The sequence below is a fragment of the Fistularia commersonii genome, chromosome 6 (genome assembly GCF_037954325.1).
Source record: "Fistularia commersonii isolate RoL2024-O1a breed Wild chromosome 6, RoL_Fcom_v1.0, whole genome shotgun sequence".
Lineage (NCBI taxonomy): Eukaryota > Metazoa > Chordata > Actinopteri > Syngnathiformes > Fistulariidae > Fistularia > Fistularia commersonii.
The window spans coordinates 1,013,080-1,025,642 of NC_141289.1; the positions used below are offsets into that span (position 1 = coordinate 1,013,080).

The following is a 12,563-nucleotide window of genomic DNA, read 5'->3' on the forward strand; positions in this document are numbered from 1 at the left end:
TTGTCCGACGTCCTTGAACGCAGCACAACAAGCCGCAGTTCATCACGCATGCGCACTAAGCGGCTCCGCTTCGTAGGGCAGACATGGCGACGTCCCTGATGTGCAGCCGTTTCTCGGCTAGCCTGAGGAATTCGGGCGCCAGGGGCGCCCTGGGCTCCGCTTCCAAGGTCAGTACGTGTTCACGTTGACCGCCGGTTCTCCTGGTTTGCGAGCCAGTGTCACCGACGGTCCCGGACCGGAAAACCCCCTCCCCGGAAAAGGGTCAAATTTTGACATTAGCACATCCTCACTGTGTTGCCGTTGACTGCGGCTAACCTGCTAACTAGCTAGCCTCCATGCTAGCGGTGAAGTGATCCGGCGAAAAAAGGGGAAACAATAACAAAACGATTCGTCAGCGACGGGCGGATAAATCTCTTCCCGCGTCCCCGTGGAGGGTGGATATGGATCGGGGGAGGTGCCGAGGCGTCGCCCGGTGACCTCCAGCCGCTGCTGGCTAGCACAGCCGTCGACTTCCGGCGTGTAGCCGTGGAGAGATGCCTGGAATCCGGCTAGCTTGACCCTCTGGAGTGGCTCCACCCTGGACTCCAGAGGCAACAATTTCATCGTTTTTAACGATTAAAAGCAAATAAATGGGTAGAAAACAATCCCAAAGGTGGCTCTAGGGGTGTGTCCGCTTCCAATCATCTCACAAGTCCCAGCAGGTCTCAGCTTTCTGTTGATGGAGCAGAAGTCTTGTTCATTGTGAGCATCACAATCATCCTGGTTTACATCCTGGATGAAGATGTTGTGGGATGGATTCCTGTTGGTCCTTGATCTCCTGCATTTGCTGCGTGCAGGACTTCAGTCTGATTTAAATGCAAAGAATCATTTTTTTTTTAACCCCGAAGCAGATTACCTTGCATTTGTTTTGCTGCTAAGATGCAAGCGGTGTTGGAAATGGAAACAGCGTTGGCAAGATGTGTGTGTTAAAGCGCTGGAGGTGTGAGGAGTGTGTAGATGCTCTGCAGAGTCCCGGTGATCTTCTCAGCAGTCTTGCTGAAGGTGCCGGCGGTGGTGCAGCTGGTTCAGATGCTCTCTGCTGTGGAAGTTGTTGAGGATCTTAGGTGACATGCCGAACCTCCTCAGAAGGTACAGGTGCTGTTCTGGGACCAGCGGAGGTCTTCAGTGATGGGGACCAGCGGGTACTTGAACCTGTTGACCTCCTCGACGTCTATCTGCTTTCCACGCAGAGCAGATCCAAGATGATCTCCAACTGTCCCACCAGAGTGGAATCCTTATGCTAACAACACTGATAGTGCTAACGGCTACATGCTAATAGCTGAAATGACACAGTGACAGCTCTCACGTTCATAAAAGAAATAACAATGAGATGGTGCGGTGGATCAAGCCCCGCCCCCAAGGGAATCCGGCCAATGAGAGAGGACAAGAACTTGGGAGAACATATGAAGTTGCTAGCATGCACTGACGAAGGTGCATCATGGGATTAGCCCGCAGCATTGTAAGCCTATGGGTAGCTTAGCCAAGGGCTAGGCTAATGCTAACTATTATCTTTGTCAAAAAAAAGCAAGGTTTATCCTGTAACATAAAATGGGTGGATGGAGATCAGAAGGTGCTGCTACTGCAGCTGTGTTACTTTTCTATATATGTGTGTGTGTGTGTGTGTGTGTGTGTGTGTGTGTGTGTGTGTTCCCGCCGCTGGGAAGTTTCTCATGTCTCCACCTGCGTGACCTGATTTCTCATCGGTGTAAACATGTGGCGCCCGCTCTGCTCCTCCAGCTCCTGGGAGCTTCTCCAGGTCTGCTCGGGGGCCACGCGTTGCCGCCGCCGCCGCCGCCGTCACAACAGCAGCAGAGGCGGAGCCTGTCGCTGCACGAGTACATGAGCATCGGCCTGCTGAAGGAGGCCGGCATCTCGGTGCCGGAGGGCCTGGTGGCCAGCTCCTCGGAGGAGGCCTACGCCGTCGCTAAGCAGATCGGTGAGCAAACGCCCCCCGCGGTGTGTATGTGTGTGTAGATCATTTTTAGACCGCAGGAGGACCTCTGGAGCTTTGGTTCGGTCCAGCAGGTTCTCCGAAGGCCCTCCTCCTCCTCGTGACCTTGGCGAGTCAGCGGGTTTTAAATAGCTAAAGCCGGTGTCAGGTGACCGGCACCTCCAAGGAACGCTTGATCTGGCCCCGCCCCCTGCCTTGTAGCCCCGCCCCCTGCCTTCCAGCACTGTGTGTGTGTGTGTGTGTGCAAAAACAACTTAATCCCAGATCCACGCTATCCACGCCGTGCCATCCCATAATATCATCCAGCCCTACCCGAGTTTGTAGGTCAAAGGTCAAACCGGAAGCCACGGGCTCTCCTCGGGTGATATCTACTCCAGTGACCACCACTCTACCTCCCTGTGTGTGTGTGTGTGTGTGTGTGTGTGTGTGTGTGTGTGTGTGTGTGTGTGTGTGTGTGTGTGTGTCAGGCTCCAAGGACCTGGTGGTGAAGGCGCAGGTGCTGGCCGGCGGCCGGGGGAAGGGGACGTTCGAAGGCGGCCTGAAAGGAGGCGTGAGGATCGTCTACTCGTGAGTCGCGTCAGTCGCGTTTAGTCCTCCCGGCCACTAGGGGGCGCCGTCACGTTTACCTTTTTTTCCCCTCGTTTGTCGGTTTTAACCCCCCCGCAGGCCGGAGGAGGCCCGCGACATCTCCTCGCAGATGATCGGCCGCAAGCTGTACACCAAGCAGACGGGGGAGGCGGGCCGCATCTGCAACAAGGTGTTCATCTGCGAGCGCAGGTACCCGCGCAGGGAGTACTACTTCGCCATCACCATGGAGAGGTCCTTCCAGGTGAGCGCGTCGCCATGGAGACCGGGAACGGCGGGCGTGGAAACGCTCGGAGCGGCGCTCGGTGGAAAAAAAATAAAGTTTTTATCAAACGTCACCACTGGATGGCAGTAGAGACGCAGGAATAAAAGCCTGAATAATTAACACTTTACTACTAATTAACATTTCATTATGAATTAGTACTTTCTGACTAATTAACACTTTATTGCTTAGTATTAGTTATGAACGCTTTCTGACTAATTGACGCTTCATAAATAACACTATTGGTGATTAACACCTCATCATTAAACAACATTTTATTACTAATTAACACATTATAATTATGACAATTTATAATTCGCACATAATAAATAAACTATTTCTAAGTAACACTGTTGGTAATTAATACCTTATTACTAATTAATTAATACTAAGTAATTATTGAATAACACAAATTTACACTTAATAATGAACACCTTATTACTATTTCGTACTAATAAATAACACTTTCCAAGTAATAGCTTATCACTAATTAACCTTATTATTAAAATAACACTTGATTACGAATTAACACTTTATACTTATTTCCACTCAATAAACACAATTACTAGTTTACACATAATAAATGACTATTTCTAAGTAATACTATTGGTAGTTCATACCTTATTACTAATAACACTCTATTATAAACATTTTACTAGTAATTAACACTTCAACATTCATTTACATTTAATAATTAACATTTTCTTTCTAATTAACACTTAATGAGACTTTCTTAGTAACACCTTATTACTAATTAATGGTGTATTGTAAAAAAAACACTATTACAAATTCACAGTTAATAAATATAAGTTTCTAAGTAACACCTTATTACTAATTAATAGTGCATAATTAAATAACACTTTAGTACTACTTTATTTAACACCTAATTAACACTATTCCTAATTGACACCTAATACCACTTTCTAAGTAGTATTATTGTTAAGTATCACCTTGTTATTAATTTACAAAATTAAAAATGACACATTATTAGCAATTGATACTTTTTACTAATTTACACTTAATAAATAACAGTTGACGAATTGACACCTAATAAACACCTCATTAAATAACACTTAATTATTAACCCTTTATTTCTAATCAGCCCTTTTTGATTAATTGAGCCTTTTTGCCAATTAACCCACTATTACTAATTAATCCTATATTATTAATGAACCCATTATTATTAATTAAGCCTTTATTATTAATTTTTATTAATAAATCTTATTAAACAGTGTTTCAGTAAATGTTTGTCAATGAATGTCAGGACCCTGGAGGTCAAAGGTCAGCGTGACCTCCTTCCTGTTGCTCCTCTGACCTGATCAGACACCAACCATAGTGTGTGTGTGTGTGTGTGCGTGTGTGTGTGTGTGTGTGTGTGTGTGTGTGTGTGTTTGTGTGTGTGTGTGTGTGTGTGTGCGCCCCTCCAGGGCCCCGTGCTGATCGGCAGCTCGCAGGGCGGCGTGAACATCGAGGACGTTGCCGCCGAAAACCCCGACGCCATCGTGAAGGAGTCCATCGACATCATGGAGGGGATCAAGATGGAGCAGGGCATCAAGGTCTCACACACACACACACACACACACAAAGCTTGTGTTTACACCCGACGCTTGCAGGGCTCTAAAAGGGGAAGGACACACACAACGCTTGTGTTTACAACCCGTGAACGGTTGTGTGTCGCTACATGACAAGCAACCGTCACGGTGAAGGTCACGGTGAAGGTCACGGTGAAGGTCGGCATCTTCCCGCCGCAGGTCGCCAAGGAGATGGGCTTCCCGCCGGCGCTGGTGAAGGAGGCGGCAGAGAACATGGTGAAGCTCTACAACCTCTTCATCAAGTACGACGCCAGCATGCTGGAGATCAACCCCATGGTGGAGGACTCGTCTGGGATAGGTGACACACACACACACACACACACACACACACACACACCTAACACACACACACAGACACACAGACACACACCTAGCACACACTAAGACACTCACACACACTCACAGAGCCAACAGACACACACACACACAGAGCCAACACACACACACACACACACACACACACCTAACACACAGACACACAGACACACACCTAGCACACACTAAGACACTCACACACACTCACAGAGCCAACAGACACACGCATGCACACACTATAATACAGTCACAAAGCTAACAAACACACACACACACACACAAACACACCACACAGTAACACACACTCACACGCACACATAAACACTCTCAGACCTAACACTCATAACACACGCACACACACACTCATAACACACACTTACAGAGCCAACACACACACACACACACACACACACACACACTCATAACACACACTCACAGAGCCAACACACATACACACACACACCTAGCACACAGTAAGTCACACACACACACACCTAACACACTCACACAGCTAACACACACTCACACGCACACACTCACACACACACAAACACCCAACACTCACAGACCTAACACACACACACACACACACACACACTCGTAACACTACTTACACACTCACAGAGCTAACACACACATACCCAACCGACACACACACACACACACACACACACACACATGTAAGACACTCACACACGCATGCACACACTATAACACAGTCACAAAGCTAACAAACACTCACACACACACAAACACCCAACACACTCACAGAGCTAACACACACACACACACACACACTCTCGTAACACTACTCACACACTCACAGAGCTAACACACACATACCCAACCGACGCACACACATGCAAGACACTCACACACAACCTAACACGCATCTCACACACACAAAGCCTAATACACAGGCACACACCTGACGCGCACTAATTCACACACACACACACACACACCCCATACGCAACTTAACACACACACCTATCAGTCACGTAAAAACACCTGCACACTCACACACACACACACACACACACACACACACACACACAGGCCGTCCTTAGCATGTAACAGCTCAGTTAAAGCAGGGTAACAACAAGTGGAAACCCGTCGGCCATGTTTGTAGTTTTTTATCTGATTACGTCCAAGCGTGATCGTTTCGGCCAAAGGGGCGGAGCTAACCGGCGTCCGCCGCTCTCCCGCCGTCAGTCATGTGCATGGACGCCAAGATCAACTTCGACTCCAACGCCGCCTACCGGCAGAAGACGGTGTTCGACCTGCAGGACTGGACCCAGGAGGACCCGCGGGACCAGCAGGCCGCCAGGGCCGACCTCAACTACATCGGCCTGGACGGCACCATCGGATGTCTGGGTCAGCGGGCGCCACGCCGCCGCCGCCGCACGCCATCTGGAAGCAGTACTGACACCTCCTGTGTGTGTGTGTGTGTGTGTGTGTGTGTGTGTGTGTGTGACGCAGTGAACGGCGCCGGCCTGGCCATGGCCACCATGGACATCATCAAGCTGCACGGCGGCACGCCGGCCAACTTCCTGGACGTCGGGGGCGGAGCCACCGCCCACCAGGTGACGGAGGCCTTCAAGCTCATCACCTCGGACAGGAAGGTAGGAGAAGACCTCCTCCGACGGTGTGTGTGTGTGTGTGTGTGTGGAGAAGATGGAGGGGTTAGCTCCGCCTCCACGCAGAGCTTCACCGGAGACCCTGAACACCCCTCCTGGAGGAGGCGGCTTATCTTGGAGAACATCAGCAGAAGTTCTCCGAGGGTTTTGGAGGCCAGGAAGAGGATTTACGGAGGAAAGAAGGAGCTTATCTAAGATCCAAGATCTGATGAAGACCAGGAGGAGGTTCTCCACGGTCCACTGCTCTCTGAAGGGCGGCGGAGTGTGTCGGGGCTCAGACAGAATCAAACTCAAGCTCTCTGGAATTTAATAACTTAGCGGCTAGACAGATGTGTGTGTGTGTGTGTGTGTGTGTGTGTGTGTGTGTTCACACACACATGCATGCCGCTGTCCTTCCTCCCTGCAGGTCCAGGCCATCCTGGTCAACATCTTCGGCGGCATCATGAGGTGCGACGTCATCGCGCAGGGCATCATCATGGCGGTGAGGGACCTGGACCTGAAGATCCCCATCGTGGTCCGGTTACAAGGTACCAGCGGGACCGACCTGGAGCCTTCAAGCATCTCAGGAGGCTTCCATGTCCGGGGAGCTCGCGGCGGTATCTTCAGGGGTTGACGCGAGGTCTCCTCTGCTCTTCATCCGCTTGCTCTGCAGGGACGAGAGTCGACGACGCCAAAGCTCTGATCGCCGCCAGCCCGCTGAAGATCCTGGCCTGCGACGACCTGGACGAGGCCGCCAAAATGGTACGTCCAGCTTCTTCTGCGTTTGTCTGGACGGCTCTGCAGCCGGAGCCCGCCGTCCCGGTTGCCCCTGGACGGAGTCGGCGAGTGGCGGATCTGAAACGTAGCTTGTTCTGTGACGTGACGCCCGACACATCTTCCTGAAGGTTCCCGAAGGTCTTCTGAAGGTTCTTGACAGCCCCCTGGAGGCTCTTTGAAGCTCCTGGAGGCCCTTTGAAGCTCCTGAAGGCCCTTTGAAGGTCCTGGAGGCCCTTTGGAGGCTCCTGAAGGCCTTCTGAAGGCTCCCAAATGCCTTCTGGATGCCCCTGAAGGCCCTTGGAGGCTCCTGAAGACCCCTGAAGGTCCCTGAGGGCTCCTGGAGGCCCCTGAAGATTCCTGAAGGGCTCCTGGAGGCCCCTGAAGATTCCTGAAGGGCTCCCGGAGACCCCTGGAGGTTCCTGAAGGGCTCTTGGAGGCCCCTGAGGGCTCTTGGAGCCCCCTGAAGATTCCTGAAGGGCTCCTGGAGAACCGTGGAGGTTCCTAAAGGGCTCTTGGAGGCCCCTGAAGGTTCCTGAAGGGCTCTTGGAGAACCGTGGAGGTTCCTAAAGGGCTCTTGGAGGCCCCTGAAGGTTCCTGAAGGGCTCCTGGAGAACCGTGGAGGTTCCTAAAGGGCTCTTGGAGGCCCCTGAAGGTTCCTGAAGGGCTCCTGGAGAACCGTGGAGGTTCCTAAAGGGCTCTTGGAGGCCCCTGAAGGTTCCTGAAGGGCTCCTGGAAGGTTCCCAAAGGCCTTCTGAAGGCTCCGGCAGGCTGCTGGAGGTTCCTGAAGGGGCAGCGGGGCGACGGGACTTAGCAAATTCACATTTTCACACCTTCCGCTTGGCTTGTCGGGTCCGATAAGAGGCAGAAAACACCGGAAAGCCATTTTCAAGAAGGTCGACCTTCAGGTCAGCGCCTTATCTTCTGATCTAGTGTGTGTGTGTGATGACAATTTATATATGAAGTATCCAGGAGTTGGTGGAAGAGGTCATACGTAGTTTGGGCAGCAGAGGTCCAGATTTCTCCTTCTCAGCTTCTGGACGTGGAGAAAGACATGTTGTCCTGTTGGGAACCGGCAGATGTTCTCAGGTGAAGATGCTGGAAAGCGAGTGAAACACTTCAAGTTAGGAGGTGAAAGGAACCCCTGAGGAGCATCTACGTGGTCCAGACGGGGTGAGGGGGCGGAGCCTCACGTCCCATGTGATTTCAGAGCCAATGGTTGGAGACTTGCAGAAACAATGCCGTTTCCATGGTGAAGGTTGTCAGTGATGCACCAAACCTCCCTGAGGTCTCAGGACCAGAAGGACCAGAATGGTGATGTGAAGCCATCAGAGTGGTCCACCTTCTCAGACCCCTGGTGTGTGTGTGTGTGTGTGTGTATGTCACTCACTCTGCTGCTGTTGCCAGGCAACACTTGCTTGAAAGGCTGTGGTCCCAAGCCGGTTCCTCTCCTCGGTGCTGTTCCACCTCAGAGGTTCTGCCTGGCTCTTGTCACGGTACCGGGTTCCACGTGGTCCACGTTCCCCAGGAGGTCCTGGGTCTTCAGAGGAGAGCACGTCTTTTTAAGTTCTGTCTGAGAACCCGCCTCAAGTTCTGCTCAGAAAAGGCTCCTCAGACTGGAGGTTGGTGGTTCTCAGTACGTACCTCGGAGTGCAACTGGAGCTTCATCAGCTTCAGCCTTGAGGTCCACCGGAGGTCCAGAGGACATCACCGTGACATCAACCCTGTGCGGTGGTTCCGCGGGTTGGAATCCTCAGGAGAATCCCTGGAGATGCGTGCAAAATCCCATCACGCGTCGGGCATGAAGGTATCTGAGCGACCAAAAGCCTCCGGACTGTTCCAGCTTAGCTGTCTTCTGAAGCTTCTGGAACGTCCTGGACGGGAGGGGAGGTTAGCAGGAGTACATGTGTGCGAGGGACAGGGAGTGGAGATGAAGGACCGGAAGTACCGAAGGTCAGCAGTGGAGAAGAGCTGGAGGAATGTGGAGAAGGTGAAGATGTGGAGGTTCAAGGATGGACAGGATCAGGAACGAGGCCATCAGAGGGACGGCACGTGTTAGATGTTCTGGAGATGAAGTCACACCGAGATGGTTCGGATGCTGAGGTTTGAGCTTCTGGGCTGGAGGTGTAGAGGGAGCTAGATGGAGGTGAAGGAAGAAACCAGTGGTACCAACGAGGTTCTCCTCAAGTGAAGGACGGCAGCTGTGGTCCGACTCGTTTCCTTGAAGACATCTTACCTCCACTGCGAGGAGCTCCGGGTGTTCGGTTAGCTCGGCCAGTTAGCGACGGTTTTGATCTTTCCGGAGGAGGAAGTGAAAACCGTTCTGGCCGCCGAGGATCTGAACATCTGACTGACTCTTCTCTCCTTCCTCCCTGGCAGGTCGTGAAGCTTTCGGAGATCGTCTCCCTGGCCAAGGAGGCTCAGGTGGACATCACCTTCCAGCTGCCCATCTAAAGACCCCTCGCCTCCCCCATCCCGCCCTCCCAGGAGACCACCGCCACCACCTCACCACAGGTCGCACCTTCTGGAACCTCCTCCTTCCCCCTCGAACCCGATGGTTTCTTCTCCTTTCGCTGCGAGGCAAGATGGCGGTACAAGTCCCACTGGAAGTCCTCCTGACCTTCTGCCGCCGCCCAAAACCCCATATATTTATGTTGCACTTGAGTTGATACGCACAAGCCCCTCCCCCTCCCCGGCGCAGGCGAGTCCAGCCGTGCGAAGCTTCGACATCAGAGGCGTCCGATTGGTCGACGCTGGGTACGCTGGCTCCAATCAGATCTCGCGGCTTTTCCCCCCTGAAAGACTCGCACCCCCTCTTCCGTACCGAACAAATCCAGGACGGCAACGCGGCGCCGAGTTAGCAACAAAAATATGGTTCCCCCCCCCCTGCTAGCCTGCTAGCTAACACTCCCGCGACTGTAAACAAGCTGTTAGCAACCCGTCGGATTGCGCTAACAGAACCATTAGCACTGTTAGCACCAAACAACGTATTAGCGACCGAGGACTCTTCCTCTGCTAACGTCCAGATTAGCTCCTTGGATACTGAAAGGACGGTTAAAATCATGTAAGCCGGCGTCTCTTCTGGGCTCAAAATGTCTCCCAGGTCCAACGGTCCGAAGGGCGACGCCATACTTGTAGTCCTGGGTGATCGGCACAATGATGTGGAGCTAACGTGATGCTAAAGTGTCACCGGGCAGGGAGCGACGGGCACTAAATTGTCGCCGCATTGCGGTAGTTTATCTGTTCGAGGAGTCGTCGTCGTCGTCTTTGGGGGGCAAGATAGCTGAGCGTGCCGAGACGACGACTCTTCTTCCGTCCCCGAATAAATAAACCACGACAATGCAGTGCCAATTTAGCAAAAGTTACGGTTCCCCCTGCTTCCCCTGCTAGCTAACACTCCTGCGCCTGTTAGCAACGCGTTAACAGCCATTTGAATCCCGCTGTGCTACACTAGCAAGGTTTTTGAGTTCAACCAGAAGAAAAACAGAACTGTTAGCACTGTTAGCAGGGGGGTAGGCGTTCACACTCCGGGCCAGCAGGTGGCAGCGCCTCCAGACCTGCACCAAACACATGCTACGTCCAGATTAGCTCCTCGGCCGGTGACGGGGCGGCGAGAATCTGGCGTCTCGTCTGGACTCAAAATGCAAACCGAATGCGACAGCTAGCGAGTCCAACCGTCCGATAGGCAACGCATATTTGTAGTCCTTGGCGAGCTGCACAACGATCTGTAGCCGTCTTGATGCTAAAGTGTCACCAGGCAGGGAGTGATGGGCGGGCAAGATGGCCGACAAGATTTAGCATCGATTACGGTTCCCCCTGCTTCCCCTGTTAGCTTACACTCCTGCACCTGTTAGCAAGGCGTTTGAATAGAAAGGGTTTTTGAGTTCAGCCACGTTGAAGAAAAACAAGACCGTTAGCACCGTTAGCACCGTTAGCGTGAGCATCGTCATTCACACTCCAGGCCAGCAGGGGGCAGCGTCTCCAAACCCGCACCAGACAACATGGTATTAGCCACCCTAATGTCTGTATTAGCTCCTTTGCTAGTCTAAGGGAGGAGAGAATCATGTGAAAGCTACTGAGTCTACGTTAGCGGGTGACGCCATATTTGTAGTCCAAGATGGCCGACGAGCAACCTCTGACTTGTGCACCCTCACGATGCCTCCACCTCCCCCATCCTTGTACAAATCGACGGCCCTGCGCCGATTTAGCAGCAAACACGGTTCTCCCTGCTTCCCCTGCTAGCTAACACTCCAGCGCTAGTTAGCAACGCCAGGTGACTTGCGCAAAGAACCACCGCTAACACCGTTATTTAGCGTGTCGTTGGTCAAACTCCAGGCCAGCAGGGGCAGCGTCTCCAAACCAAACAGCATCGAACGGTATTAGCGACCGAGGCGCCGCCCTCCGCTAACGCCGGATTAGCTCTTCGGCTACTCAAAGTGTGGTGAGATTCCTGGAATCTGGTGTCTCGTTTGGACTCTCAAAATGTCTCCGGAAGGGCGACTGCTGCCTGTGAGCCCCTGACGCTCGCCGCCATATTTGTAGTCCATTTGCACAATGTTCTGTAGCCGCCTTGAAGCTAAAGCGTTGCTCGCAAATCCAGGAGCTCTTGTCCGCTTTAATCTCCGTCAACTCCGTCAGAAGGTGGACCTTCTCGCCCCCGACCATCTCCATCTTCCGTCTCCGTGGAATCGTTTCAAAGTTCAAGATCACCGATGAGCAGCTCAGGAGGAGGAGGTCCACTCGTGGTCCTCCAAGCTAACGGGAGCGAAACGTTCCCCGCCGCCGTGGGGGAGAAGAACCGGGTTCCCTCTGACTTTCTAGAAACTGGACGCACGTTTTCACCTATTTATTCCCTCCCGTCGCGGAACCCGAGGTTCTCCGACCCGCCATCTTGCCGTGGAGCGAACCTCCGCCCCTTCAGCCCAGACGTCGTGAGTTGTAAGTCGTTCATTCGTGTGAATCTTGTAAATAACGGAGAAGGAGGAGGAGCGAAGAGATGAAATAAACCAGGAGAACGCCAGAGCCTCGTGTTTTGTTTTTCTTTCACTCATTCCTGTCCTGGTTTCTCTCCGAGTTCTCCAGGTTCTTCCTCCAAAACCAGCCAGCAGGTTCATTGAAGAGCATTGGAGGGCCAGCTAGTACTCTGATTGACAGCTAGTACTCTGATTGACAGCTAGTACTCTGATTGACAGCTAAGCTAGTACTCTGACAGCGAGTACTCTGATTGACAGCTAGTATTCTGATTGACAGCTAAGCTAGTCCTGTGATTGACAGCTAGTACTCTGATTGACAGCTAGTACTGTGATTGACAGCTAAGCTAGTACTCTGATTGACAGCTAGTACTGTGATTGACAGCTAAGCTAGTACTCTCGTTTGACAGCTAGTACTGTGATTGACAGCTAAGCTAGTACTCTGATTGACAGCTA

At 52.1% G+C, this 12,563-nt stretch overlaps 1 protein-coding gene across 1 annotated transcript; it reads left to right on the forward strand.

Moving 5' to 3' along the window:
• Positions 1-37: 37 nt before the first annotated feature.
• sucla2 (succinate-CoA ligase ADP-forming subunit beta) lies at positions 38-12,157 on the forward strand. The gene is made up of 11 exons (XM_086147657.1): positions 38-167; positions 1,777-1,975; positions 2,458-2,557; positions 2,657-2,819; positions 4,265-4,393; positions 4,589-4,727; positions 5,960-6,121; positions 6,227-6,369; positions 6,791-6,911; positions 7,037-7,125; positions 9,517-12,157. Exons 1-11 carry the CDS (start codon positions 84-86, stop codon positions 9,589-9,591), a joined length of 1,404 nt encoding a protein of 467 aa, XP_086003783.1. The 5' UTR covers positions 38-83; the 3' UTR covers positions 9,592-12,157.
• Positions 12,158-12,563: the final 406 nt, after the last annotated feature.

What these genes read in the sequence shown, in the direction of transcription:
- sucla2 (XM_086147657.1), top strand. Translation starts at nt 84, where the DNA reads ATGGCGACGTCCCTGATGTGCAGCCGTTTCTCGGCTAGCCTGAGGAAT. An exon ending in TCATCACCTCGGACAGGAAG is followed by an intron (nt 6,370 to 6,790) that starts GTAGGAGAAGAC and finishes TCCTCCCTGCAG; the next exon opens with GTCCAGGCCATCCTGGTCAA. An exon ending in CATCGTGGTCCGGTTACAAG is followed by an intron (nt 6,912 to 7,036) that starts GTACCAGCGGGA and finishes CTTGCTCTGCAG; the next exon opens with GGACGAGAGTCGACGACGCC.